The sequence below is a fragment of the Xyrauchen texanus genome, chromosome 48 (genome assembly GCF_025860055.1).
Source record: "Xyrauchen texanus isolate HMW12.3.18 chromosome 48, RBS_HiC_50CHRs, whole genome shotgun sequence".
NCBI lineage: Eukaryota > Metazoa > Chordata > Actinopteri > Cypriniformes > Catostomidae > Xyrauchen > Xyrauchen texanus.
The window spans coordinates 11,880,060-11,906,716 of record NC_068323.1 but is presented as its reverse complement, the minus strand read 5'-3'; the positions used below and the strand labels follow the sequence as shown (position 1 = coordinate 11,906,716).

The window sequence follows — 26,657 nt, the reverse complement described above, 5'->3', positions numbered from 1 at the left end:
TTGATCTTGCCAATACAGATTGTCTGGCTACTCTTATGTTTGGGTTCTCAGATGATGTCACAAGCAACAAGACAAAGACAATGCATTCAGAGAAACTAAAATGTCTAAAAATCTGATTTGTTTTTTTTATTGCAGATTTGCAGTTTATATATCAGAACATTTTGTCTAAACATAAAAACAGCCAGCCAGCCAGACAGATAGACAGACATAGTCATTCAGACAGACAGATAGATAGACAGACATAGTCATTCAGACAGACAGATAGATAGACAGACATAGTCATTCAGACAGAGAGACAGACGATAGAAAAGAAAGAGTGACAGACAGTCATTCAGACAGACAGACTGTCAGACAATCATTCATGGGTGATGCTCAAGATGGCACCGAGTATGGCTGCTGCATTGTGAGCTCCGACAATGTTGCAGTTTTTTGTATGTTTTGTCTACAATTCTTGTGTTTTTTGTCTTGGATGTTGTCTGCCTTATGCCTATGATAGACAAACACTTTTGGACATTGGTTCTGCAATAGCACACCAAAAACAGGACTTTAAATACCTCAATGCTGACCCGCTGTTTACAAACACGAAAGCGGAGCCCTTTGTCTGGGCAGCCCCAAAAGGGGAAGGAGAGCTGGCACTCTCATCAGACTAATACATCGTGCAAATCGACCCCTGCAACCCAGCATTCATCTGGCAAATGTTCAGTCCCTGGACAACAAAATCTGCGAGCTGAGAGCATGGATCTCTTTCCAATGAGAGACGAGGGACTGCTGCATTATATGCCTTACAGAAACTTGGATGTCTGCGGAGATTCCAGACTCAGCCATCAAACGCGTGGGGTTCAGACAGACAGACAGATGATAGATAGTCATTCAGAGAGACAGACAGACAGATGATAGATAGATAGTCATTCAGACAGACAGACAGATCATCATTCAGACAGACAGACAGAAAGATAGTCCTTCAGACAGACAAATGTTAGATAGTCATTCAGACAGACAGACAGAAAGATAGTAATTCAGACAGACAGATTTTCAGACAGATGATAGATTGATAGTCCTTCATTCATTCACTCATTCATTCAGACAGACAGACAGATACATCACCATTCAGATAGATAGATAGATATAGTCCTTTAGACAGACATATAGTCATTCATTCAGACAGACAGACAGACAGACAGTTACATGTAGTTAGATAGATATATAGATAGATAGTCAGACAGACAGACAGACAGAAAAACAGATTATAGATAGACAGACGATATATAGATATACAGACAGACAGACAGATAGATCATCATTCAGATAGCTAGCTAGATAGATAGATAGATATAGTCCTTTAGACAGACATTCAGAGAGACAGATAGTCATTAATTCAGACAGACAGACAGTTACATGTAGTTAGATAGATAAATAGATAGATAGTCAGACAGACAGAAAAACAGATGATAGATAGATAGACATACAGACAGACAGATGATATATAGATATACAGACAGCTAGAAAAATAGACAGACAGACCTCAAATAGATTGAATTACAACGCGGATCCTGACCTGAAGTATGATGTCTTCCTGTTATCTGATTGGTCGTTTAAGGGTTAACCCAAGTAAAATCCTTCCATGCTGCTGATTGGACAACAGGACAGCACATGACGTCCCTTTAAGATATTTCTTGACTGTCTGCGACCATGGCACTAGAAAAAATTCCACCTAATGACCAGGGCAGAATAATTACAATAGCGCAGTGCGCGTCTCATATCTACCCAGTTTGACGCGAATACGGATTTATAACTCGGCGATATTGGCGTTTCTCATAAGGGAATAATCTCCGTTGTTGATCATTCAGGCACTTTTACGCTGTCGAAATGACGCACCTTGAGTTATTTTAACAGATTGGGAAGTTTAATTTGTTATTAATTTCCTTCTGGACTACTACTTGGCAATTGTCTTGCATGCACAGTCAACCAAATCAATAACAAGTGACTTCGCCGAGCAGAAATCTAATATCGGTGCATATTTACGCGTGGGAGAATGCCACTAGACTTTTAAGTGCCTTGTTTAAACATATCCTGGGGCTTTTTGTTTTTTTTAAACTACTCGGAATATTTGCGCCATCGGTTAAGAGAGAAGTTGCATCCGTAGAGAGGAAACTGATTTTCATACCAGCAATAGTTTGTTCTTTTCTGTGAAATAGCTGCGCCAAACTTGTTCTCTGATGACTCTCGACAACGTAAAACATTCCGCGATTCTCACGACTTTATTTAAAATGGCAGAAGAGAATGATTTGATAGGCGCCTCTGAGTTCATAAAAGGTGAGTTGAACTTGCTGGGCATCTTCTGTTTGAATACATTTGATTCAGTGAGTCAAAATAATTAATTGTGTCGCCTCAGAGACTGAAATAAACTTCGACCATCAAATTTGGGCAGAAAACTTAATTTCTTTCAAATTAAGCAATCAAAATAAAATGTCTTGCCATGCTGATTAAAGTTAATGTTTGTACTGTAGTTAAAGTTGCAGTTGGATAACTTCTGGTTGATTAACCCAAGCCTACAATAAAGTCTCACCTCTTAAAGGGCCTTTAATGGCTGTTTTATAACTGTTCCAGGTTGTTTAATCGACCATATGTGTTTCCCCCTCCAGATCAACTCTATTTTGCCACCCTACGAAGCAAGCCGAAAAGCACCGCAAACACTCATTACTTCAGCACGGATGAGGAGTTTGTTTACGAAAAGTGAGTTTTCCCTCCCTCAGTGTTTTACCTCCTGAAAGCCTCAGCAGGCGGGAAACCGTTCCAACGTTTGTTACGTAACGCTTAATCGAACGTTTCCTTCAGCGAAAGCGCTACAAAGTTTCATTTGTTTTATCTCCAAAGTTCTACAATGGACCTGTGAAATAGTTTTTGAATTTCCTGCTGAAAAAAATTAAATAAAATAGTCCTGCTGTTTTTAGCGTCTTTCTGACAGAAAAGTGGACAAAATAGTTTCGAACACTTGATTCTCAGGATTTAACCCTTTAAATGCCAGTTTGTTTACATAATGCCACTGTTGTTTTTTTTTGTGCCGGGCTCACACACACATTTCTCAGTACACGCGTACAAAACATATTCTGACATCCATACCAACACACCCACACAATTTTAGCTGCATCATTTATTTAGTTGACCTGCAGGGCTCTATAATACAGAAAATGAGGGAAAAAATAATTATTGTATTTGCTCCATAGGCTAAACATGAGAAACTGTGCCATCTAATGGAGAGTATTACATTTAAATTTTGCAGCCAGGACTGTGGTATTAAAGCATAATATCATAGAATTCATGAGTTTATTCTTTAATGGCACTGGGATCAAATATTGCAGCTTTAATGTGCTTCAATGGGGACATTTTTGTCCTTAAGAGCCTGAGTGTAACTGTTTTGTGTACACAGTGCCTCACTGCAGAATAGATAGGAACTGAGGTTGAAATGTAAAATTCCCCCAAAAATACACACTTTTGGCCAAATTTATTCCATTGGCATTAACAGCCATAATGATTGAAAAAACAAAGCAAAGCCAAAAATGTCCTTAAGGTCGCACAAGTGTTAAGAGGCCCCCTGAGCCGCAGGGCACATATCATCGCAATTGAGAGTGATAATGAGCAAGTACATTGCAAATATGTGAAATTAAGTTGCAAAGCTGCTGTTGGGGGAATAAACACGTCATGTGCATTGTACATTTCTAAAGGGGCAATGTACCACAACTACATCATAAAAGTTTGAATAAAGATTTTTAAAGAATAAAGGCACTGAGTGGCCTGGAGCTGATCTGATTTCTTTACCACTGTTTGCCTGTCTAAATCAATTTTATTTTATCCGTTGTGGCTTGTTTCCTGTTTTTGGCCCACTGTGGCCACCAGGTAAACTAGGAAATGGATGATTTTCTTAATTAAATTAAATTTTTTTATTTATTTTTTCCTTCTCTTTGTTTTTAGCTTTTATGCAGATTTTGGGCCCCTCAACCTTGCTATGCTGTACAGATACTGCTGTAAGCTCAACAAAAAGCTTAAGGTGAGTGGAACACCTGCCTGGTTTGTTACATCCCTCCTGAAAAATGTGCATTATGTAGGTACAGCAATTCAAAACAATGAGGAATTTGCACCTACAACCCCGGCATTGACTGCATTGAAGATATTTTGGGCAGTTGAATCGCGCTGTCATTTCCTTTGTTTGTAATGTGGGATGGTAATATAAACTTAATGACCCCGTAGTGAACTTCGGTTAGAGCTAGAAAAAGTTTTGTTCAGCCCTCACTTTAAGGCGTAGTTCACCCATTTGAAAATTCTGTCATCGTATGACTACGATGGGAACAAATGGAGATGTTGGACATAATGTGACAAATCGCATCAGACACCATTATTTTTCATTGTAGTTTTCTTTTATAGTGTTCACAGTGTGCTGAGAAATTGAATTACATTATTCAAATGATATCTTAGGCCAGATCTTTTTCTTCTATCATAACCCAATGTTGGAAATTGAAGTGACTTTCTGCCTTTTATCTAGTAAGACTTCATTGACTGCCACCAGCGTTGGGCTCCGCATGTGGTTCAAGCGTGTCCTAAGGATTTATGTTGGAGGATTAGATGTCCGTCTGATCTGCACACATAAGTTGGGATGAGGGGGAGAGTCTTTGGATTTGTCACATCTATTTACAGGGGACTATTTGGTTGGGAATGTATAGCAGTAGGTAGAAGAATCCTGGATATACCACATTTGGTTAGCTCCTGTGAAAATACACTACCTCTCTTCCAAAACCTTGTGAGCTGCCTTGCAGTCTACTGCATATATGGGTAGCTGCCATGTCCACGCAAATATGTTTTCGTTTGAAAATGTATTGATTTTGCTATGTTTATGCCTGGAATGGAGTTTTCCACCACAGAAAATAGAGAATTTCGAAAGCGATTTCTAGTACTGCATACTTTGGAAAATGACGACGTTAGGAAACTTGATGTTAGGCTACATCCTTTGTTTTTGTTTCCAAACAAAATTGTTTTCCAGATTAAGTGGGGTGGACTGTTTTTATTGGACACAATATTTGTGTATGCTACTTATTTTTTTATTTTATGTAGTCGAGTGTTGCCATTAGCGTAGCAACATGCTAATGACTAATTTGACTATTCTAGTTTCAACATTTCTCTTGATTTGTCCACAAACTTTGATTTGTTTCTCAACTCCGACCTCGATGCAATGCATTCTCTAATTGCCTTTTCCGAGAAGGACAAATGTGATGCTTTCATAGATTTTGGCCAAAAGAAGGAACCTAAGGGTTTGTTTCATCCGTCTGCACTGTTTTTCAATAGTTTTTCTATATAAACATGCACTTTGATTATTGCACCGTATATTCTTTAGTCTTGTGCAGGTGTGCTGCCTTTATTAGATGTCATGTCAAGTTAAAAAGAACTTGAACTGTTAAAAATACGTATCGACACCTGCGTTCTGTTCTGTTTGTTGCACTGCGTCAAACTTACGTTTTAGCGTAACGACTGATATGGTCTGAACAGACACTTGCTATGCTGCTATCTTTTGGAACAGCCCTGTGCATTGAGCGTGTCTATAATGCTGTCTCGGTAGGTTGCTCATCAGGTGTTGGAACAGTGCTAATATGTTCTATTGTTCTAGCTAATAACAGAAATGTAGTAGTACATTTATCAAACTTTTATGACCATAAAATGGTTAAAACAACTCCAACTTAATTTTCCAATTAACCTAAATTGAGAGGTCAGCCAAGACGACCAGACCCAAAGCAAACAAGACTCTTTAAGTTTGTGTCATGCACTGATTCATTCTGCAACATTTCCATTTTCTTCAGCTATGAGCATCAACTGTATATGGGTTTACCAGAAAGGAATAAAAAAATAATCAACCCCTTTTTTCATCCCTGTGTTCTGTGTTTCTAAAGCTGGCAAGGTGTAGTTCTCTCATGTGTTCATGTTTTGGAATATTTAAGGTAAAGTCATGAATGATTTTTCATGTGTTTTCCTCCTGTTTTAATCACTGTCTTCGTGTCCACACCCATCCAACCACACGCAAATGTCCCTGCCTGTCTTGCCATTTACAAGTTGTTGCCATAGGGATGGCATTGTTTTTTTTCTTTTTCTAGCCTCTCCAGTTTGGGCTTGCATGTTTGGTTGTACACTGGAGGAAACTTAAAAGCAAAAGCTAATAAGTGATGTTTGGTAGGATCCGTTTGTAAGCTGCAGTTAAGGCAGTTCTTAGTGGATTCAACACCATTGCATTGGTTTGCAAGTCTGATTATCAGATCTGCTTTCTTGCATTGCTGAACGGCGCTTATGCCATCTGAAGTTGGTGTTTTTGAAGCACAATCTGATAAGAACGGTCAGTTTTGTGGTAAGCTGTTCTGATTGGTTAATTTTGACAGCTCATTCTTCCCCTCACTAGCATAAATACCTCCTGCATGTGGATGCTGCCATATAGTGATTTAAGCTCGTTCTGCTTATCGGTTTAGGCTGGAAAGGAAAAAAAGTGTTCACCCCTGTTACTTTGATTCAGTGAAAAGAGAAGGCACTGAGACCGTTCTAGTGAAAATATCTTCATTTACCAAACTAGCATTGTTGCTCAGTTGTTGGTGGCCAATTTCCATCCTTCAAAGTTGCATCCAGAAAGGGTCAATAAGAAAATGTAATATCTCAATGCTGCCAAGTTCTTGGGCTAGAGAGCTTTGGAATATTTATTGTATGGGCAAGTTTGAATCTCAACAAATTGTTGTGCAAGTAGATTGATTTATGTATGATGTTATCACACCCTTTGACTGCACCATGTGGAGTGACATGGTAACAGATTTTTGGAGGGCTTCGCTCGGATCCAGTACAGTTACTGTTATTCGGAAGCGTTGACGTTGTTGTCGGGATTCTTATAACCTATTTCCCAAACATCTAACCTGTCATGTTAACTGTAAACTGGTTTGAAGTGACTTGAGTGAGATGTTTAATCCAGTTTTTTTTTTTTTTTTTTTGCAATGTGCGATTTTAGCCAAAAGCTAAATTAACGATTGCCGTTTTTATGTTAGGCAAACCAAGTTTTAACTATTAATGCAATTGTTCTGCTATTTTAGCCAAAACCAAGTTTAAGGATCGTAATTTTAGTTTTTAAACAACCAAACTTGAATGATTCGTGCTATTTTTATGCAATATAGGCTATTTGAGTGAAATGCCGAGTTTTAACTATTCATGCTATTATGCAATCATTCATGCTGTTTTCTTGCTAATTATTTTGTATGTATTTGCACACAAACCAATGATTTGATTTTCATTATTGTTTTTGTTCAAATTATATTTTTATGAATACTGGAAATCAAGTTTAACTATATGCGAGTTTTGCATCTTATGTTAATGCTATTTTAGTGAAAACCAAGCCTGGCGACTGATAAAAGTTTTGTTATGTTAAATTATTGTAATGGAAACAGTTTTAAAGCTTAAAGCAATTTTTGATTGAAGCATTTGCATTTAATTGCATATTTGAAGTGTTTTTTGTCCTCTACTTGCATGTAATACGTTTATGTCTGTCTTTCTAGTCTTTTACACTGACCAGAAAGCGGATTGTGCACTACACCAGCTTTGACCAGCGCAAAAGGGCTAACGCTGCTGTGCTCATCGGTGCCTTTGCTGTGAGTATCCTGTCTCTTCTGTTTCTCTTCCCGTCTTTTTCACTGGAAAACTGTATCAATTACTTTTGCTGGCATTGAAGAATCACACCCTGGGTGGAATCTGTCAAGGCCCTGCAAATGCTCAGCTGTGTTTTTCCATGCGTCAGCATCAAAACCAACAATCCTCCCACTCCCCGTTCACATTTGCTGGCGTCAGGGACATGTCACATCAACATCTTCATATATGTGGCATGTTTGTGTGCATGCTTTGTCAGACAAAGTCTTCTTTGATGTCTGCCAGCATCCTCATTCCAGCCTCCCCCTCAGGGAGGGCAACGGTCTGATGACAGAGTGATACATCCCCGCAATGTGGCGGCTCAATAATCCTGTACTTGACTGGCTCATATGCTAGTGTGCCCCATTCCACTACATTTAAAAAAAAGTTTTTGAAACGCTGATCTAACCAGCCTTCACCATAAAGTTGCTCGCTTTAATGTGAACAATACCAATTTGCCCCCCTGATTGTGCTTTTGGACGTCTCTAGGCTTCCACTTCATGACAATTTAAAGACTTGGCAGAATTATTTGCTCCGATGGCACTGTTTGAATGCTATGCCATGTAAAAGGCCCTTGTGCCTGCTGTAATGTGGGCAAGTCTACCATTCTGATAAGCCATTTCTTCAAATGACTGCCCTCTTTCTGAGATGTTTAAGGCACCAATGTTTTGGCATGGCACCAATATTTTCATAATGTTCATAACCTGGTCAGCAAATATTTTAATCCTTTTTTGAAAACATGCAAATCTTTTCACTTTGTGCAGACTTGTGTTCTCATTGACAGCCACGGTCTCTCACAATGAAATAAGCTCAGTGAGAAGGCTGTCCTCATAAATATTAATGAGTCTTAAATGGAAACACAGAGAGGTAGTGGTATATGAGATGCTTCTCCGATGTCCTCCAAAAGTTTGTTTCTGCCAAATGCACAATTTGTGCATGTGAGTCACACTTTAAAACGTACAGGAAAGATCCAGGTTTGAATTGAAATTTTAGGGAACTGAAAGTGGCAGTGGTGCAATCCAATATCGGGATCCTTTTTTGCTTGATCCTGGCCCTTTTTTTGTTTTTCAGCATTCATCTGATGTTCCCTTTCTTTTCTTTGGATGAGGACCATACTGAATTGTAATCTGTCTTTCCACATAATCTGACTCTGTTGTGCCCCCCCCCCCCCAATAAGCTAAATCAGTGTTTCCTAAAAAATTAATTGTCAATACAATAAACAATCTAACTACGCAATGCCATAATCATCCAATCAGTGAGGCGTTGATTCATTGTTCATCCATCGTTATCAATGAAGACCTCCATCTCATTCATTTGATGACCTGGCTCTGTGCGTCCGAAGATAAAGGACCGCTCTGAAGGATTTCCTTTTAAGAGTCATTTGTTCTCAAATTGGACTAAAGTGGTCGTGCAGTTTTTGCACTGCAGCAAAAATGCAGCAATTGTTTTTCGATGCAAGCGTCTTTGAATGGTTGGCACCTTTTTCAGTAAGCCTTGTGAAATTAATGTTTTAACTTGTCTCGAGACACTGACCCATTCTATCTGTTGCGCTGCGTGCAGCTTTTTCGCTCATTTAATTTGGTCTGAATGACTTCTTACTCTAGAATCCTAACCATGACTCTCATTTAGGAACTTGTGGCATCTTAAGTATTCCAGGTTCAACAAGTTAAACTCAAATGATAACATTCGTGGCATAATGTTGATTACCACAATTTATTTTGACTCGTCCCTGGGTTACAGTGATGCACGTAAAATGGAACTGAAAAGGTCTAAGAATAATCACGGTTTCAAAAGTGTACCCACAAAATATGCATTGACATGATTTTAGTATGGTATAATCGCTTACTAACTTTTCTGTGTAAAGCGTTATCAATTAGTTTAATTAGCTATGTCGACGTAACGCTATAAACCATACAATTTACGAATTTTACACAACACTACAAACACTGTTGATTTGAGCTTAACTTGTATTGAATTTGGAATATTTCTTTATGACTTTAGATGGGAAATCTTAAAGATCCAGAGAAAATTTGCAGTACTTGAGATCCTGGTCTTTCATTTGTAATTATCCTTCAAAGAACCTTCAAATTGAGAGCTGTCCTCCACTGTATTCTACCAGGAATGTCCACTTTTACCTTATGTGGATCAATTTAGCCTGAACTTTGATCCTGCTCTAAATTTAACAATGTTTTAAATGGAAACTCCATTTAGCTACCTTCAAAAAAAAAAAAAAAAATCTCTTGAGATAAAGTATGCCCACATATAAATCCAATACTGTTCTCAAGATGGACTTACTACCATGATCTCCAACAATGAGGTTCCAAGTAAAACCAACCATTATCTTTTCTCTGGAGTTCTACAGGCACATTACTTCTGGCCCTGCCCATCACTCAGTGTGCATAGCTGTGCTTTTCAATATAATGTTTTTTATCTTTCAGTTAATGTTCTAAAAGTAGGTTTTTGAGCCACGCTTGTGTGGGACGACTAAACCTTCATGTGCTCCTCCGCCTACAGCAGATGTTTGCTGCTGATCTATCCAGCAGCAGATAACCCTGTTTTACCATGTGAAGGGGAGTATTTTGCTGGGCCAAGAGATTCCACAGTTATTCTCAGTCACATGGGACAGTAGGGCACAAAACAAGCACTGACCCATCTCATGGAACGAAACATAATCTGCAGAACTCTTCAGCTAATTGTTCACTTGGTGCATATTTCATGAGCTTGTGCAGAAATTACAAGGCTGTGCTCTCCTGCTGAACGGATATGGCCTTCATAAACACGGTCACTTGACCTCTGTTCTAGCTCTCCTCCAGCCACAATCCTTATGAAGTCTGTTTGAAAAGGGCTGTTGGGACAAACAGCATCTCAAGGTCAATCTCAAAAAAGAGAAATATTTAGCACAAAGGTGAAGCATAAAATGTGTAGCATTAATGATGCATTTTTATCTTGTGCACTGTTCGGTTGACAACTTTCGTCATCAGCACTGTACATGCAGACTGTCCGTGTACAGCCTATTTAATTTTTCTATTTTCCATATTTTTTGTGTACCATCTGTGTATGCATCTTCCGTTGACTGTGCTAAAAGAGCATCACAAAGCAGTCGTAGTGCGCGTGCGTTGAACACGTCCATAGGGGCTCATAGTCAAATGAGTATACTTTGAAAGGCTGAGCGCATGATTGTGAGCAAGACTGAACACCACACAGAAAAACCAAGTATACCCTAACATTAAAGTGCTTGAGGGTCATTTCCGGTGTGTTATTCATGCTGAGGTGCAACATGGTTTACTTGGTTTCTTATTGGATTTTAACACTGCAATGCTGTATTCTTACATCAAGCTGTTGAAATGATGATGATGATGATGATGATGATGATTGGGGAGCAGATGTCATTGAGAGGGATTGGCATGGCTGAATGGAATAGATGACCACTTAAACTCTGAACTTCAGCAAGTCTGTTTTTGTGTGTGTGTGGGGACTGCACTGTGCCGTGACAAGTTGTCCCAACTTGAGAAGGCCCCTATTGTGCTGGGCCTCAGCATCTCATCTGTGTGACACATTCTGCCAACAATTTTCCTGAGGGTTTGTTTGTTGGAGAAAGAAGGACATAGAAAGACATGGATTGCAAAATGGTTAAATAGAAGGTTGGGAAGTACTGATGTCTGATTCATGAACATTGTTCCTCCTTTTACAATGGTTCATTCAAGCAGATTTGTTGGCAAGTCTCTTGACTGCAAGAGAGCATTTTAAGAGTGGGTTACCACAAACCATAACTAAGTGACTAAACCCATTCGAAATCAAAGCTATCAACAGATTGACTTAAAGCTGAAGTGTGCAATTTCTGCAGGGCTAGCACCTCCAAATGTAATTGCAACAATGATTGTTTTCATATGTGTTTCTTGAACATTGGTCAAGTTAAATGCCAGGGTTGGGTATCAATTTGGTTTGTTTTCTGATTTCGATAAGATTTGACTCTGGGGCCTGGGTAGCTCAGAGTCGTGAGTTCGAATCCAGGGTGTGCTGAGTAACTCCAGCCAGGTCTCCTAATAAACCAAATTGACCCAGTTGCTAGGTTGGGTAGAGTCACATGGGGTAGCCTCCTTGTGGTTGCGTTTCATGATTCTCTCTCAATGGGCCGTGTGGTAAGTTGATCGTGGAGAATAGCATGAGCCTCCACATGAGTTTCCGTGGTGTCATGCACAACGAGCCACATGATAAGATTGGCGGTCTCAGAAGCAGAGGCAACTGAGATTTGATCACCCGGATTGAGGTGTGTAACTGCACCACCACGAGAACCTACCAAGTAGTGGGAATTGGGCATTCCAAATTGGGAGAAAAGTGTATAAAGACTGTAGACTTTACTCAGACTTATCCGTCAGAGACTTCAGACTTGACTTGGACTTCAGATGAAAGACTCGTTAACATCTCTGCTTTAAATCATCATCAACTAGATATAACCGCTTCTTTTACTGATCTTGTGTGAATTCTACTCCGTGTAGTCTTGAGAGTCCTCTTATTTAAATGCTCCTCTAAACGGCTCCCCCAGTGGTGTGACTGGTGAAGAACAGTAAGTGTACCTGGGCCTTAACTTAGTACATTACAAAAGTATTCATAAAAAAAATGAAATTTATGAAAATTAATTTGTTGTTATTAATTATATCAAGTATATTTTTAACCAACCCTATAAAATGATGCACAGGGACGCTTTATAAACACTGTAGTAATGACGAAATAATGTCTTGCTACCAGTTCATTGAAATGAACCATGTGAATAAACTTCCGCTTAAATGTTTCTCACTTTCTAATCATAGAGGGAAAATGTTAGTCCGTATAAAAATACAGATTGACTCAATAAATTTCCTTTGTACATACTCCATGAATGTTTCACTCAAACTCCTATTACAGCAGTAAATGGGTTGTGTATTTAGTTTTACGGTTTCTTTACATGGTAAAACATCCTCCATTTCCAGCTCAATTCTGGGAACTGCGTTTGTTGTAGACTGATCTAATTTCCTGTTTCTCTTGTTCCTTAGGTAATTTACCTAAAGAAAACACCAGAGGAAGCCTATAGAGCCCTTATCTCTGGCTCCAATGCCTCCTATCTCCCCTTCAGGTAAGACTCTCACTGTAAGAGTAGTTCTCCTGCCCAGTTTGTGTCAGTCACCTGAGTGGGGTTGTGGCTTGCATAGTTGAATTATAACCACCTTATTCCATAACAGAACCCAAATGAATTAATCCACACACACTCGCACTTCAGAGGCAACATTTTCTCCATCTCTCAAAGAAATGCATGCTTTTTATTTATTTTTTTGCTTTCAAAAAGCAGAAATTGTTCATGTCATGCCAACGAGATGTTCTTTTTTAAAAACTTGAACAAAATACAGTATATTTTGCCTCATTTCTCACAACTTTCCTCACACTGCCTCACTTCCTGCATGCTATGCTCTAATCTTATTTAGCACAGCATGAAATATTCTCTACTGTTGTGGCTCAGAGGGTTTTGCAATGCGATTGTATCTACTTCAGCCAGCTAAATAAATGGGGTAATGGAAAAATGCAAGCCTATTTTTTTCCAAGCTGTGACTGCTTAATCCTGATGTCAGGATGGATTGTTTATGGTAAACAATCATAATACATCTATAGCATAATGCTTAAAATTGTTGTGCTCAACAATCAGTACGGCTACATGCTGATGGTGTGAGACCATTCCTACTTATAGAAAGTCTCGTCCAATCAGATTCGTGCATGCGTGCCAGCCAGCCACAACATTAAAACCACTTGCATTAAAACATTTTCTAGGTCCCCCTCGTGGAACAATACGGCACCAAGTGTTTATCTGAGTTACCGTAGACTTTGTCAGTTCTAACCAGTCTGACCATTCTCTGACCTCTCATCAACAAGGCATTTCTGTCCACAGCACTGGATGTTTTTGGCACCATTCGGAGTAAATTCTAGAGAATGTTGTGTGTGGAAATCCCAGGATTTTCTACTTCATGCTATTTTATCTAATCAGCCAATCGTGTAGCAGCAGTTTAATGTACATGCAGATATGGGGCCGGAGCTTCAGTTAATGTTCACATCAACCATCGGAAGGGGGGAAAATATGATCTCCGTGATTTAGTCTGTGGCATGTTTGTGCCAGGTGGGCTGGTTTGAGTATTTCTGTAACCGCTGATCTCCTGGGATTTTCACACACAACAGTCTCTAGAATTTACTCAGAATGGTGCCAAAAACAAAAAACATCCAGTGAGCGACAGTTCTGTGAAATTTACTTGTTCATGTCAGAGGAGAATGGCCAAACTTGTCCAAGCTGACAGGAAGGTAACCGTAACCCAACTAAACACTGGTTACACCAGTGCTATGCAGAAAAGCATTTCTGACAAATCTGGATTGCTGCCAAGGTACACAAATGGTAGTCCCACTGCAGCCTCAGTTTTCTATTCTTGGCTGACAGAAGTGGAACCCAACGTGGTCTTCTGCTGTTGTAGCCAGGCGTTGCGTTAACCAAAAATTCTCCATTTACTTATTTTCTGTCAATCTTTCAAAAATAAAATGTTAAATGCTGTCTGTCATTTTGACCAATATAAAATAAAACCTTTTCACCTAGTGCATCAGTTTTGACTTCACTGTCCATCACACACACTCTTGCTGCGTTTGTTTGCCCTGTTTATTGCTTGGTATTAAGATGCGTATTAACGGGCATCATCGCCATTAACACCTGATAGTACGTGTCTCTTATGTCCAATTGTGTTTGGATTTCGAGGAGAGGTCTGAATAATTGACTGCATATCAGTCATTATGTTAGTGTGTTACTGCACGATCAGCGTGTCACTATTAATAAAGTAAAAAAAATAACAACAAAATGATGGCATGAAAAAGCAGCACTTCGTTTCAGCCAGTTACTTGCATTCAATCGAAGTGCAAACATTAGCCGAAATTTAGAGCAGAATTGTCAGTTATTTTAGAGTACCTGCATTAGAGCTTCAGAGATGCATGTGCTTCTCATCTGTGACTTTGTTATAGGCTATCAGCCACAGTGAAGAAGTTCTGTGAACCTGTGCATTTTCCAATCGGACTGTTTTCATTTAAAACTGCACATACGGTAAAGTTTAAATCGTGTTTTAGTGCAGTGGTTGATTGACTGGTAGCTTGTTTCACACAAGAATTCCTTGTTTTCACCAGACTTGCACTTGGAGTCAAAATTTTAATTAAGCCTATCCACTGTCATGTATTATAATGGATGCTATGCCCCTGAATGTGGTACTTCTAAAATGAAAACCAGTATGATGGATAAAAATAGACAATGACGGAAACTCAGTCCTTAAAATTTTTTCTAGCGCAGTGTCTGGTTGTAGCCCATCCGCCTCAAGGTTTGACATTCTGAGATGCTCTACTGCTCAATACAGTTGTACAGCGTGGTTATACGAGTTATCATAGCCTTTGTCAGCTCGAACCAGTCTGGTCATTCTCCCTTGACCTCTGTCATAGAGTTGTTTTTGCCCACAGAACTGCTGCTCATTGGTGGTTTGTTTTTCGCACCATTTTCTATGAGACTGTTGCGCTTGAAAATCCCAGGAGATCAGCAGTTACAGAAATACTCAAAATGGCCCATCTGGCACCAAAAATAATACCACTGTCTAAACCACTAAAATCACACATTTTCCCCATTCTGATGGTTGATGTGAACATTAACTGACGCTCCTGACTCATATCCGTATGATTATATACATTACACTGCTGCCACACGATTGGCTGATTAGATAATCGCATGAATAAGTAGATGTACAGATATACCTAATAAAGTGGTTAAGTATTGTCAGCACACTAATGTGATCCCAAGCCTGTTGGGCTGAATTTGGGACGGTTTCGCAAGCTTTGCCATATTTAAAGCTCACATTTGTAGAATGGAGGAAAACCTGCTTGTATCAAGTTTTGGACTCATAGCAGCTGGTGTGTGGTTGCAATCTACTGTGGTGGATTTGTGAATGGGTAAATGGAAGATTTTATGTTGTGAATGGGTCTTCCTGTTGGATTATGGTGTTGCCAGTGTAAAAGCGGTTTTATTAGTTGTCTCCAGTGCTGTTATTGAACCAGTTCCTTTTTGTTTAGTGTTGCCGTACAGTATAATATTTAAAGGATAATACAGAAGGATAAATGTGTTGGGTTGCCATGTGTAACCTGAAGAATGGCAAAATAGTGTTGGCTAATTCAAACCAATTATTGGTCTCTACTGTCATCACATTTGTTTGTTGTAAAAGTGTTCCTTTTAAAAAGAATAGTTCACTCAAATGAAAGTTTTCTATTTATTTACCCACCGTAATGTTTTAAATGCTACAATGTTCTTTCTTCTGTAGAACACAAACACGCAATTTTGTATTTTGTAAAAAATTATAAAAGTGAAAAGCTGTCAAACTTGAAAAAGGATGGAAAAAAGAAAGAAAAAAAACACACCATAAAACCAATGCAAAAAGTAGTCCATACATCTCGTGTACTATATTCCAATTTTTCAGAAGCCATAAGATAGCTGTGTGTGAGGAATGGAGCTAAATGTAAGTCATTATTCACTCTCAAATCTAATTGATTTTATTGATCGACTCAAATTAAATATGGCGACAATGTCAACATCAAATCTAAAAATTTTTGGTTTTGTGTTCCACAGGACAGAAACGTACTCTAAACAAGAAAATAGATGCATCACATTTTGTGAGTCCACTGCATTCCAAAACGTGTCCGACCACAATTCATAACAGAACACATGTAAGCATTGCATTCTCGGCGTTGCCACAGTGGGCACTATAGCGGACATTAGTGTGAATTTTCTGCTTCAAATTGCGGAGCAACAGTTTAAAAAAAAAATATGGTCGAGCAAGTAAGTTAGTCAATATGTTTATTGCAACTTACCTGAATAATGGCACATATTGTTTTAAGGTAACTCTATCGCCCCTCGGTACTGAGGTTTGTTACCGCCACAGTACAGGAATATTTCACTTATTATTTAGGCCATATACATACTTTACACAAGTACGCATAAGCAGATTGGAGTGTTTGGATGGCACATTGCCAACACAAGGTCAGGTTGAACATGCTTGATGTGTTTCTGCGTTACTGTGGCGGTAACACACCTCAGTACTCAAGGGGCTGATGGTTACCTTCAAAAAAAATTAATTGGCCATAAAACCATATGTGCTATTATTGAGGTAAGTTGCAATAAATACATGGACTTTAACTTACGTGCTCAACAATATTAATCTTCATGAGATCAATGATCTGACTGAAGCTTTAAAGTTTAAAGCTTCAGCTAGATAATTGAAAATATGAAGATTAATGAAAGTGACTCCAGACAGTTGTGGAATAGTGCCAGTGTAACTACTGTTCTGTTTCTCAACAACCCGGCTCAAAGACTCTCCCCTGCTGTTTCTCAAAATGACTTGAAATTCCCATGGAGATATCAGTGCCATCTCAAAGCTTTATCCATTTCTTTCATTACCAAAATGAAGTCTTTTATTACCATGTAGTTGGTATTCTGGATGAGAATAGCATTATGGCTGTGTGTCATTACCACATGCAATTTGACCCCTCAACTCCATCCTCCCTATTCACTGACCCAGAAACTCAACTCTCAAAAGTTCAGCTTGGCCAAGCACATAGCTACAGATTTTGTTATGCGTGCATGTGAAATGAAGGAGATGAAGAAAGCCTGGGTGACCCGTGGCCCCATCGAACAGAAACGTTCATTGTAGAAGTGGGCTATCTTTGGCTAATGACTGGAGCTATATTATAAGCCATAAAAGAGGCCTTCGTTTTCTGATTCTGTGATTTTCAATGCAGTCTAACAATGCTTTCAGGCGAGGACCTATGATTTCATATATCTGTGCATACACTGATGGGCACATGTACATTCTGTAATGTGTTGTATTTAAGTGCTTCTAATTAGGGGTGGGTAAAAATATTGTTTTTACGATTAATTGCCATCTTCATTTTGAACAATTCTTAAATCCCAAGAATGATCTTTCACTCAATGCGCAACCCTCTACAATGAGTGGAAATACTCACGTTTGCAAACAAATTTCATGCTATGTGACTAAAGTGAATATATTTGGCAACTGGCTGGTAAATGTTTTCATTTCACTCACCAGTAATTATGTAGTTTAGCCATGAAGTGTTCAGCAGTGAGATCCTTTCACAGCGTGTTGAGAGTAAAAGTTGTTCCGTGTAATGTGTCCAAGGCGAGATCAAAGTAACCCATTTGTCATTGAATACTGTCTCTTTTAATACCCTTTCTTTTCTTTACAGTCAGTTGTTTATAAAAAAAAAAAAGTGAAGTCTAATTGTGTCTCGCACAAATGAGGTAAGGCCATTCGAGTCCTCTAGTTAACATGCGCTCATTTAAAGGCACTGTAACAGAAATGCCTTTTTTGTTTTAAGAGATGGTACCAGTTTTGTTCAGCATGATTCAATAAATCAATGTAAATATTGTAAATAGTAAAAATTATGATTTTTAAAAATAAATGAATATAACAATTAATATATGAAATCTAGATCATTTTGAGGATTGTTCATTGATGAAGTCACTGTTCCTTGAACATTTCGTACTTGTCAAAACCGACTATTTAGCAGAAATGGGCCACTTCTATTAAAATGAATGGGAGAAATTGGAATGGCCAACGATCAGTGAAAAAGTACAGCCTCATCACTGCTGCCTTTTAAACACAAAGCGTGTTTATCCTGGCATATTTGCGGGTCCAGGAATGGAACAGAGCAGTTGTGAGTTAGATGTGTTGCCAGACCTGCACCCTGGAACCTGGGATTGAGTTAGATGCAATGCTGGGCATTGGAGCGTGTGTTGTGGCCAATGCCGAGGAAAGCCGGGCCGCTCGAGTGAACTTGCCGCCTTGTGTGCCTCGGAACAAGAACATTTGACTGCTTATTTGAAATATGTTCTTTTATTGTAATCTTGTCCAACCGTTTTGGGGATTTTGTTCTTTCCCCATTCAAGTAGATAGAAGCTGCACTGTCATGATGCTTGTTTACATAGAAAAATTGCTTCCCGAACTGTCCAAGAGCGTTCCAAAAACTGTCACCAAGTGGACTCACTTGCCTTGAAAAAAGACTTTGTTGAAAGGATCCGGAAAGACGTTTGGACCATTCAAATTCCTCTGGTGTTTGTTTACATTCTTGAAATGAGGATGTGTGTGTATGTATGTATGTATGTATGTATGTATTATATATTTCAAATCAGTAAATAAGATATTTATTTCCATATCACTTCACCCAATTCTATCAGTTATTTCAAAGAGCCCTACAGGCTACAACAACAAAATAGACAAATGAAACTAAAACATTGCCAAATAAAATAAATGCCTTGGTTAAGAACGTCAATGTCTATAGTATCCTATATTTATTTCAATTATGGGTTGAAAAGCTCCCTCGTCTCCCCTGCACTTACACACGCTCGTACATGCACGCAAGACTCGAGTCGCGACCAACAAATAAAGCCGTTTTAATATGTGAACCTTTTGTTTCGATGTATTTTGCCCTAATTGGTCTCGCATGGCTATAATGTAAAGCACCGTGGTACCCCTCTCTTTCGCTCATGCATGTGCACACACACACATGCACACACCATCTTGTTACTCCCAATGCCGAAAAGCAACAATGCGTCTTTTATTTGTCTCTGTTTTTGTTGGCATTAGTTCTATGCTTTTGTGCTGACATTTCTGTCAACTTCACAAGAGATTAACCTCAGATGTGTTTGACAACTGTTTTGTGTAAAGGTGCCGATTGAAATTGCTACCACACCTTGGGCTTGTCCATGCTTGTCGGGTGATCAAACATTTATCTTGGCCACAAGGTTTAATGTTTAGTGTCACTTTCTATCTATTTGTGTTCCTCATTGTGTACTAAAGATTGTAAATGGAACAATGTAAATCTCACATGAATGGTTTTATGGTCCAGCACTTTCGCCCCAGAATTTAACCTTGTGCTTCCCTCAAGATGTTACTTTGCACATCCAATTTTTAATATATGATAAATGACTCTTGATCACAAAAGAGATCACTTCTAACCGAATGTCCAAGCTGTTCTTGTCCATACTGTGTGTAATAGGGGTGTTCATTGCCAACAATATGTTTACCTGCTCCGCTGAAGAAGATATGTGATTTCCACAAAACTAAGCAGTAGAGTTTGACATGCATTTTTTCTATGCATGTAGTGTAATGGTGCCGGTATTAAAATGTTGATTTAATAATTAGAGAAGTTTTTTTTATTAGTTAAAGAACCTAACAAAATTAACCATGGTTTTACTATAGTAATATTGTAGTAAACATGACTGCTGTCACCATGGTTTTCTTTGCAGAAATCATAATTGATACAATTAACCATGGTTTTACAACAGCAATACTGTAGTTTCCATATAGTAACCATGATTATACTAATATATATATATATATGTGTAAACATGACAGTTACCATGTTGATTTTGTGGTTACTATGTTTTATTACAAATACCATAGTTAAACTATGGTTACTGTAAAACGATGATTTTTAAGGGCAAGTGTTTGTTACCAAATAGAGTATTCTTACTTTGGATTTGGCAGTAAATGTATTTATTTTTTTCTGAACATGGCAAATACAGAAACGTACCCAAAGTAGTTTCTGTTGAATAGAAACTTAAGTCTATTCCTCACACAAAGCTATGCCATGACTTCAAAATGTTCTGAATATTGCACTCTAGTCATAATAGAAAAGTGTCTGGATGTCCTACCTGCACCCTGACAGCCCCTGGTCCCCATCCAATTTAATGGTATAAAAGAGCAGCTCATTCTGCTTAACATCTCATTTTGTGTTTCACAGAAACCGTTCAGCTTTTGGAACTATTCAGGTTTTGGAAAGACATGTGTAAGTAAATGATAATTTTTGGGTGAGCGATCCCTAAATAACCAAAGCTCATGCATCCATTCTGAAGTAAACCACTGGGGTGCTAGCTGCTGAAACCACTTATTGTGTACAAAATCCTACGTTTACTAGTCGTGCCTCTTATGGCTTTTTTGCCACTCTGTTTGTCATCACGTCCATCTTGATAGTTAATTGAGCATTTGTTTCTCCATAAAGATGTCTTTTTGATGTCAGTGGTGTAGCTGCATGCAGAAAGAAAAGCACTTTGTCAGTGCTCCACCCACTTGGCTGCCGTAACCATGGCACTTGTAGAGACAAACAGGGCAATGCAGTTATGTAATTCTCTGCAATTGGTTAATTCAGGAAGTAAATGGAGTTGTTTTGTTTATAAGAGGCAGAGGTGCCTAATGGCAAGGCATGAGACATGCCATCCAATAAAGTAAAGCTCTGTGTGAGAAGAACTCATGTTTAAGTTTTCCTTCCAGGAAGTGCCTGTAAACCAATGTTGTATAGATGAAGCGATATGTTTCAAATGATAGTTTACCCCAAAATGATCTTAGTCCGTTGGGTCTGAGTGAGCCTACATTCAGGTATACTGGAGCTATATGGTCTATTTGATCCATCTTGCCTAAGAAAAGGCTTGCTATCTTCATCTGTCGGTTACATCATCTTCATGTTGATTGTATGGGAAAAATGCTCTGCCTTTCAACCTAGAAGTCATTTTTAGAAAGATACTTGCATAACCTAGTGTCCACCCAATAATGGAATGCACAACATGAACGGGACTTGTTGACTTCAAGCAATATATTTTAGGAATACATGCAAGTAACCTGAAATATCAGATGGTTTGGTAGCATTGAATGTTCCATTCAACTGAACTGGTTTTATTATTGTATGGTTTCAATACTCAACACAAGTTTGACATTGCTCTAGTGGCCAGGATGAAGAGCTTTAAACTTTGGTGAAAGATTCAGTACTTGGCATTGTTGACTTCTTATGTAAGAATGGGAAGGAATAAATCTCTATCTGGCCAAATATTTGGCAATCCCCAAGAGGAAAGCAGTGGCAGTCTTCCAGAGGACATTGGCTTGTCCTACTTTGCCCTGCAAGCGCAGATCTCAAATAAGAGTCTCTGTAAATGGACCTTGCTCACAGTGTACAGATTAGGGGTGGGAATCTGCAGGAACTTGGTGATCCAATATTGTATTGATACCTGGGATGCAGTACAGTAGTATTTCAGTAATACTGCATTTACTTTTTAGTGTGTTGCACCAAAACTGTTAAAACTGATGTGGTTTCTGCGCCACCAAATAGAATTGCCAAAATTGTGTTTTTAAAATGGCTTTCTGAATAAACCCCTGTCTGCCGTTGGGCAAACCCCATTTGCGTAGTCAATATCGTTGTTGTACTTCAGCTTTTAAATATTGTTCTTTCACTCTATTGTTTTATGAACATCCTGCATTATTTCATCATGGAGTCAAAGTAGTTTACCTTTTAACATCTGGCTGATTTGCGATTTAATGATAATATGATAGCATCTTGATTCTTTGTGTTGCGACATATCATTGACATCCCATTTTGATGGTTTATTTGAACATAAACTGAAGCTCCTGACCTGTATCTGTATGATTTTATGCACTGCAATGCTGCCAAATGATTGGCTGATTAGATAATCGCATGGATGATTGTTGGTCCCAGACGGGCTGGTTTGAGTATTTCTGTAACCGTTGATCTCCTGGGATCTAGTGTGTGTGTGTGTGTGTGTGTGTGTGTATACATGTATGTATATGTCCTCTTGGCCCCATTGAATGGCTCCACGCCCAGTTTCATATGAGAAAGGGTGGGTTTCACTTCCAATGTGCTTTCCTGTTTTACTACTGCTTGCCAAATTTAGTCCAATGAACTCATCCTTTCTAATTTAATTTGCACATACTGGTTGTAAAGGCCTTGTGTACAATCATATCCTATCCGTTTTCCCACTAGTGCTGGTGTTGAATATGGAAACCCAATTGCAATTCCTCCCATGGGCTTTAATGCTTTCATTTCCCTATTATTTTATCATATAAGCTTTAGGCCTGTTAAGACGCATCTGCCTTGCCAAATAGTGTGCACCAAAGGCTTTCTGAATTATTAAATCATATTTGAATCATGAAGTTGCCCCGCCCACTAAATCTCTGAAGATCTTTGAACCTTTCTGAAAACTCAGTTCTGCTATGGTGGTTACTAGTGTTGTCAAAATTGCCAGTACTTCGGTAACAAGTTGGTACTAAAATAAAGATTTAATGATACCACTGATTCTACAGCACTGGTAGTACCGACTTAATTCGGTGCCCACACACTGTCTTACCAACACATGACTGCTTTCAAATGCTCACACGCTTATTTGAGTGTGTGCTCTGTTGCTTTTTTACACTGAAATGCACAACTAATCGAATTAAAATTGTGAAATATCTTAGTGTGATTATTAAACTGCTAAATGCTGCAATCTTCATCTGTATGAGCTTTAAATTAATGTGAAGCAGACCGCTCATACACTGGAAACTCCACAGACTATGAGAATCATTCGCACCGTTTGAGAGATGACAGGGCAGAGAACTAATCCACTCTGAATTATTTTTTTTTAATATAATTAAATTGCAGCATTTGCACTTTAACGATCACACTGTGCCATGCAAACTGTTTATCCGAAGAGTTAAACTAACATAAAAAATACACATAAAAATAAAAGCATGATTCATCATAAAAGCTAAACTCCTAATTTATAACTGTATAGTAAAATATAATCCTCACTGTAGAAATTATAATGATTTTAATAAAAATTAAGCAATATATCATAAGCAAGAGTGCTTTTGTACTGAAAGTTTGTTAAAAGAAATGCAATGGTATGTTAAGTAATTGTTCTATTTTTTTTTTTACTTGTCCAATAAATGTTTCCTTGATGTTTAAATCATTTTGATGAATTAAATTAAAACATGGAATTCTGGAAAAATAATAAAAAGGGGAAAAAAGGGTTGGGGGAAAAAATACAACCGATTTCAGTAGGTCCCTGCCTAAAAGCAAACCAGTGTTAAAACGCTTGAAGGAAACCATGCATATCTTTTAATTGATTATTTACATTGAAATTAAACTTTGCTAAAGGAGTGTGTTCAATAGCACATTTATCATATTAGCACATTTTTCTGTGGTTTCAAAATTGGTATCGAGAACCTCAATTTCACTGGTACTGAAATTTTGGTACAGTGACAACACTAGTGGTTTCATAACGGGACTAATGTGCGGCTGTGTGGTTTTTGCATCTGTAAGCTTGTTCTGCTTTGCTCCTTAAGCGTTCGCCTGGGACACACCCAGTGCTTAACAGCTCTGCTTATCCCAGACGTTTATACCATGACTATAAAGAAACATATTATTATTATTATTATATATTTTTTTTTTAAATGTAATTGCTCTGACCAACCCTCTCTGATACCTTATTTGTTAGAGAGCCTTAATTACGTAGTAGCTCGCTCAGGAGGGGTTCTTGAACCAGCATATGTCTTTTGTTTAAAGGATAGTTCTCCCAAAATTAGATTTGTCATTTAACCATAGGACTTTCTTTGGTTTTCAGCAAAGAACTTTCACCAAAAGGTTGTAGGCTCAAAACGCATAAGGGACAATTTATGAACTATTACCTTTTTGTGTAAGGCACTTGACCTTGAGTTATTCCATTGAGGACGGTCCCTGCAATTAGTGTCCTTCAAGTTGCTTTGAATGAATAAGGTCTACTAAACACACATTGGTAAATTTAGAAGTGGACAAAGTGGGGCTGGTTTAAATGGAGTTGTATGACTCCTGTCCTCCAATAATGGAGGTGAGGCATTACTTAACCTAGAGGATGTTGGTCTATAATTGGTTCTGGTGAGCCTCAGTTTCTGCAGCCGAATCGATTGGCTCAACATTTCTCAGGGCTGCCGGGATGAAGATGTATGAGCTTCTAGCTGGTGGGAACAACTCCAACTGTTACTTCAAAGGTCTCTTAAATCCTGCCGTCATAATGTGGAACCGACAATGGAGGGAACAAAATAAAAATTTGTCTACAACGCTCCAATGGAAACTTGGCCTTTCTGTAGCCTTTTTTTTTTTTTTATCGAAGTGAAGCGAGTATGCTTGTTAAATCATTGTTGCAGTGGTTAAAAGTTTTGAGCTGGTAACTGACAAGTTGTAGGTTTGAACCCATTCAAGGTTGAACCTTGATCCATCACCCTTGTTCCCATGAGAAAGGCCCTTAACCCTAGTTTGTTTCATGGGGAATGTTGAGGCAATTTAAAATTTGTGAAATCGGCCTAATGGACCTAGATACTGTAACGTGATTTTAGCTCAACGTAGTCCACTGTGGATGCATGCTAATTGGATCGCAATTGGCCATGGCGTTGTGTGCACGTATACTTGGAGAAACAAATGAAGATTGTAGTTCAACTACTCAAAAACCCAACGTAGCTTGATTTATAACATGATGTTAATGTACAGAGTTTTTTGGGGGGGAAATCAACCTATGAATGGTTTACTTCTAGTTTGCTCTGCACATAGATTTGAAATGAAGTATTCTATCAAATTAGGCTACACATAAAAAAAAAAAATGTAACTAAGATATCTGCCAATACACAACACCCCTATGCCCTCTTGTGGGTGTTTGATATGCATGTGTGAATGCGTATTGTGCGTGTGGGTGGACAAGAGTCGTGTTCTTTCCATTGAGGCACACTGGGAGACGATGAAAAGATCCCAGCAGAACACTGACCCACTTTTTATACAACCCTGGCTGCATCATAAACAGCCAGTTAAGCACATGCATAATGCAAAACTTAATCTAAGCTGGCACAAAGAATCTTGTTTCTTGGTATGCATTAGGCAAGGGTGTCGCTTCTTTAGTTTCTAAAATACTAGCAAAAATATTTCTCTTGACCCCACGGCACCATTTCAGGAACACAAACCAGAATTGAACTTCGTTCATCTTTTCAAAATATGTCTGTGACACAGGCTATTTATTGTTCCAACTCGACCTTTAAGATGTAACCCATTGGTCTATTGAACGCCCACATGTGTGGCTTGACAGATGCAAGGTTTTCATTCTTTGTGGTGTTTTTGGTATTTTTCCGTCTAGTCTCTCGCTCTACCTTCACTCCCACATTCTCACACAAAGGGCCTGACCCAGTTGCTTGTATACATGGACAGGTAATAGTTTGTTCCGGATGAAAGCCGGCCACATGAGAACCACTGTATGATATCTGCCTGTTGTTGTTCCTTTATGCATAGCAGGGCTTCATATTCTTGGGTAGAGACCTGTGGCTGAATGGAAGGATGGTGTTTTGTTGTTGGATATTTATCTTGTGTGACTACACCAACATCTTTTTAATGTCTTCTGATTTCTCTTTCAGGGATGCTTCATTTGGGAATTGCACATACAACCTGACGGTTCTCGACTGTTTACAAGGCATTAGGAAGGTGAGATGTGCTCTAAATTGAATTACTTTGGCTATGCTATACTACGCAACTGCTTCAACCAACACTGGCCATGTTAGGAGCACAGATGGGTCAATTCTTCAGAATCAAACTTGTTGTTGATTTCAAAACAAAACTGAATAAAACACAAAATAAATGCACAGAATCAACTTTAAACACCATTAAACCCCCATTAATTCCAAACCCCACCACAACCCCCATCAAACAACTCCGTGGTCCAAGCCTGGGTTCTGTACATCCAATACAAACACACAATTGTGGAAAATCAAAATACAGCAATCAACATATAAAGAGCGAAAAGAAGAATTGAAATTCTACAAAGAATACAATTTAGAATTTGGACCATAATTGCATTTCTCTCTGCCTTCCAGAAAGGACGGGTATTTGCCCCATTTCTTAAAATACACCTCTAATCTGTCAAGCTGCTTATGACATCTTTTCAAATGCTGCCACCCTACCCAATTCGGTGAACCATTTTTTTTTTTTTTAGGGTAGTACTGTGTAAGGCGCTTCAGATATTCGTGCTTCTCATCTGCATCTCTGCATGTTGATGTCCGACACAATGAAGTTCTCATGCT

General features: G+C 38.6%; 1 protein-coding gene across 3 annotated transcripts in view; it reads left to right on the top strand.

Annotated features, from left to right (window-relative positions):
- Positions 1 to 1,409: 1,409 nt before the first annotated feature.
- The window catches only part of LOC127639827 (dual specificity protein phosphatase CDC14AB), a 48,655-nt gene continuing 23,407 nt past the window's right edge, over positions 1,410 to 26,657 (top strand). For 2 of the 3 annotated variants that reach the window (XR_007970021.1, XM_052122083.1), the window contains exons 1-6: positions 1,410 to 2,313; positions 2,643 to 2,733; positions 3,970 to 4,045; positions 7,566 to 7,658; positions 12,723 to 12,802; positions 25,995 to 26,061. Coding sequence is in view for 2 of the 3 variants with exons in the window: in XM_052122083.1 (XP_051978043.1) it covers positions 2,217 to 2,313; positions 2,643 to 2,733; positions 3,970 to 4,045; positions 7,566 to 7,658; positions 12,723 to 12,802; positions 25,995 to 26,061 (504 nt within the window). In the remaining variant the exon portion in view is untranslated. The remainder of the gene's footprint in view (positions 2,314 to 2,642; positions 2,734 to 3,969; positions 4,046 to 7,565; positions 7,659 to 12,722; positions 12,803 to 25,994; positions 26,062 to 26,657) is intronic. The other variant, XM_052122082.1, reaches the window with a different exon arrangement.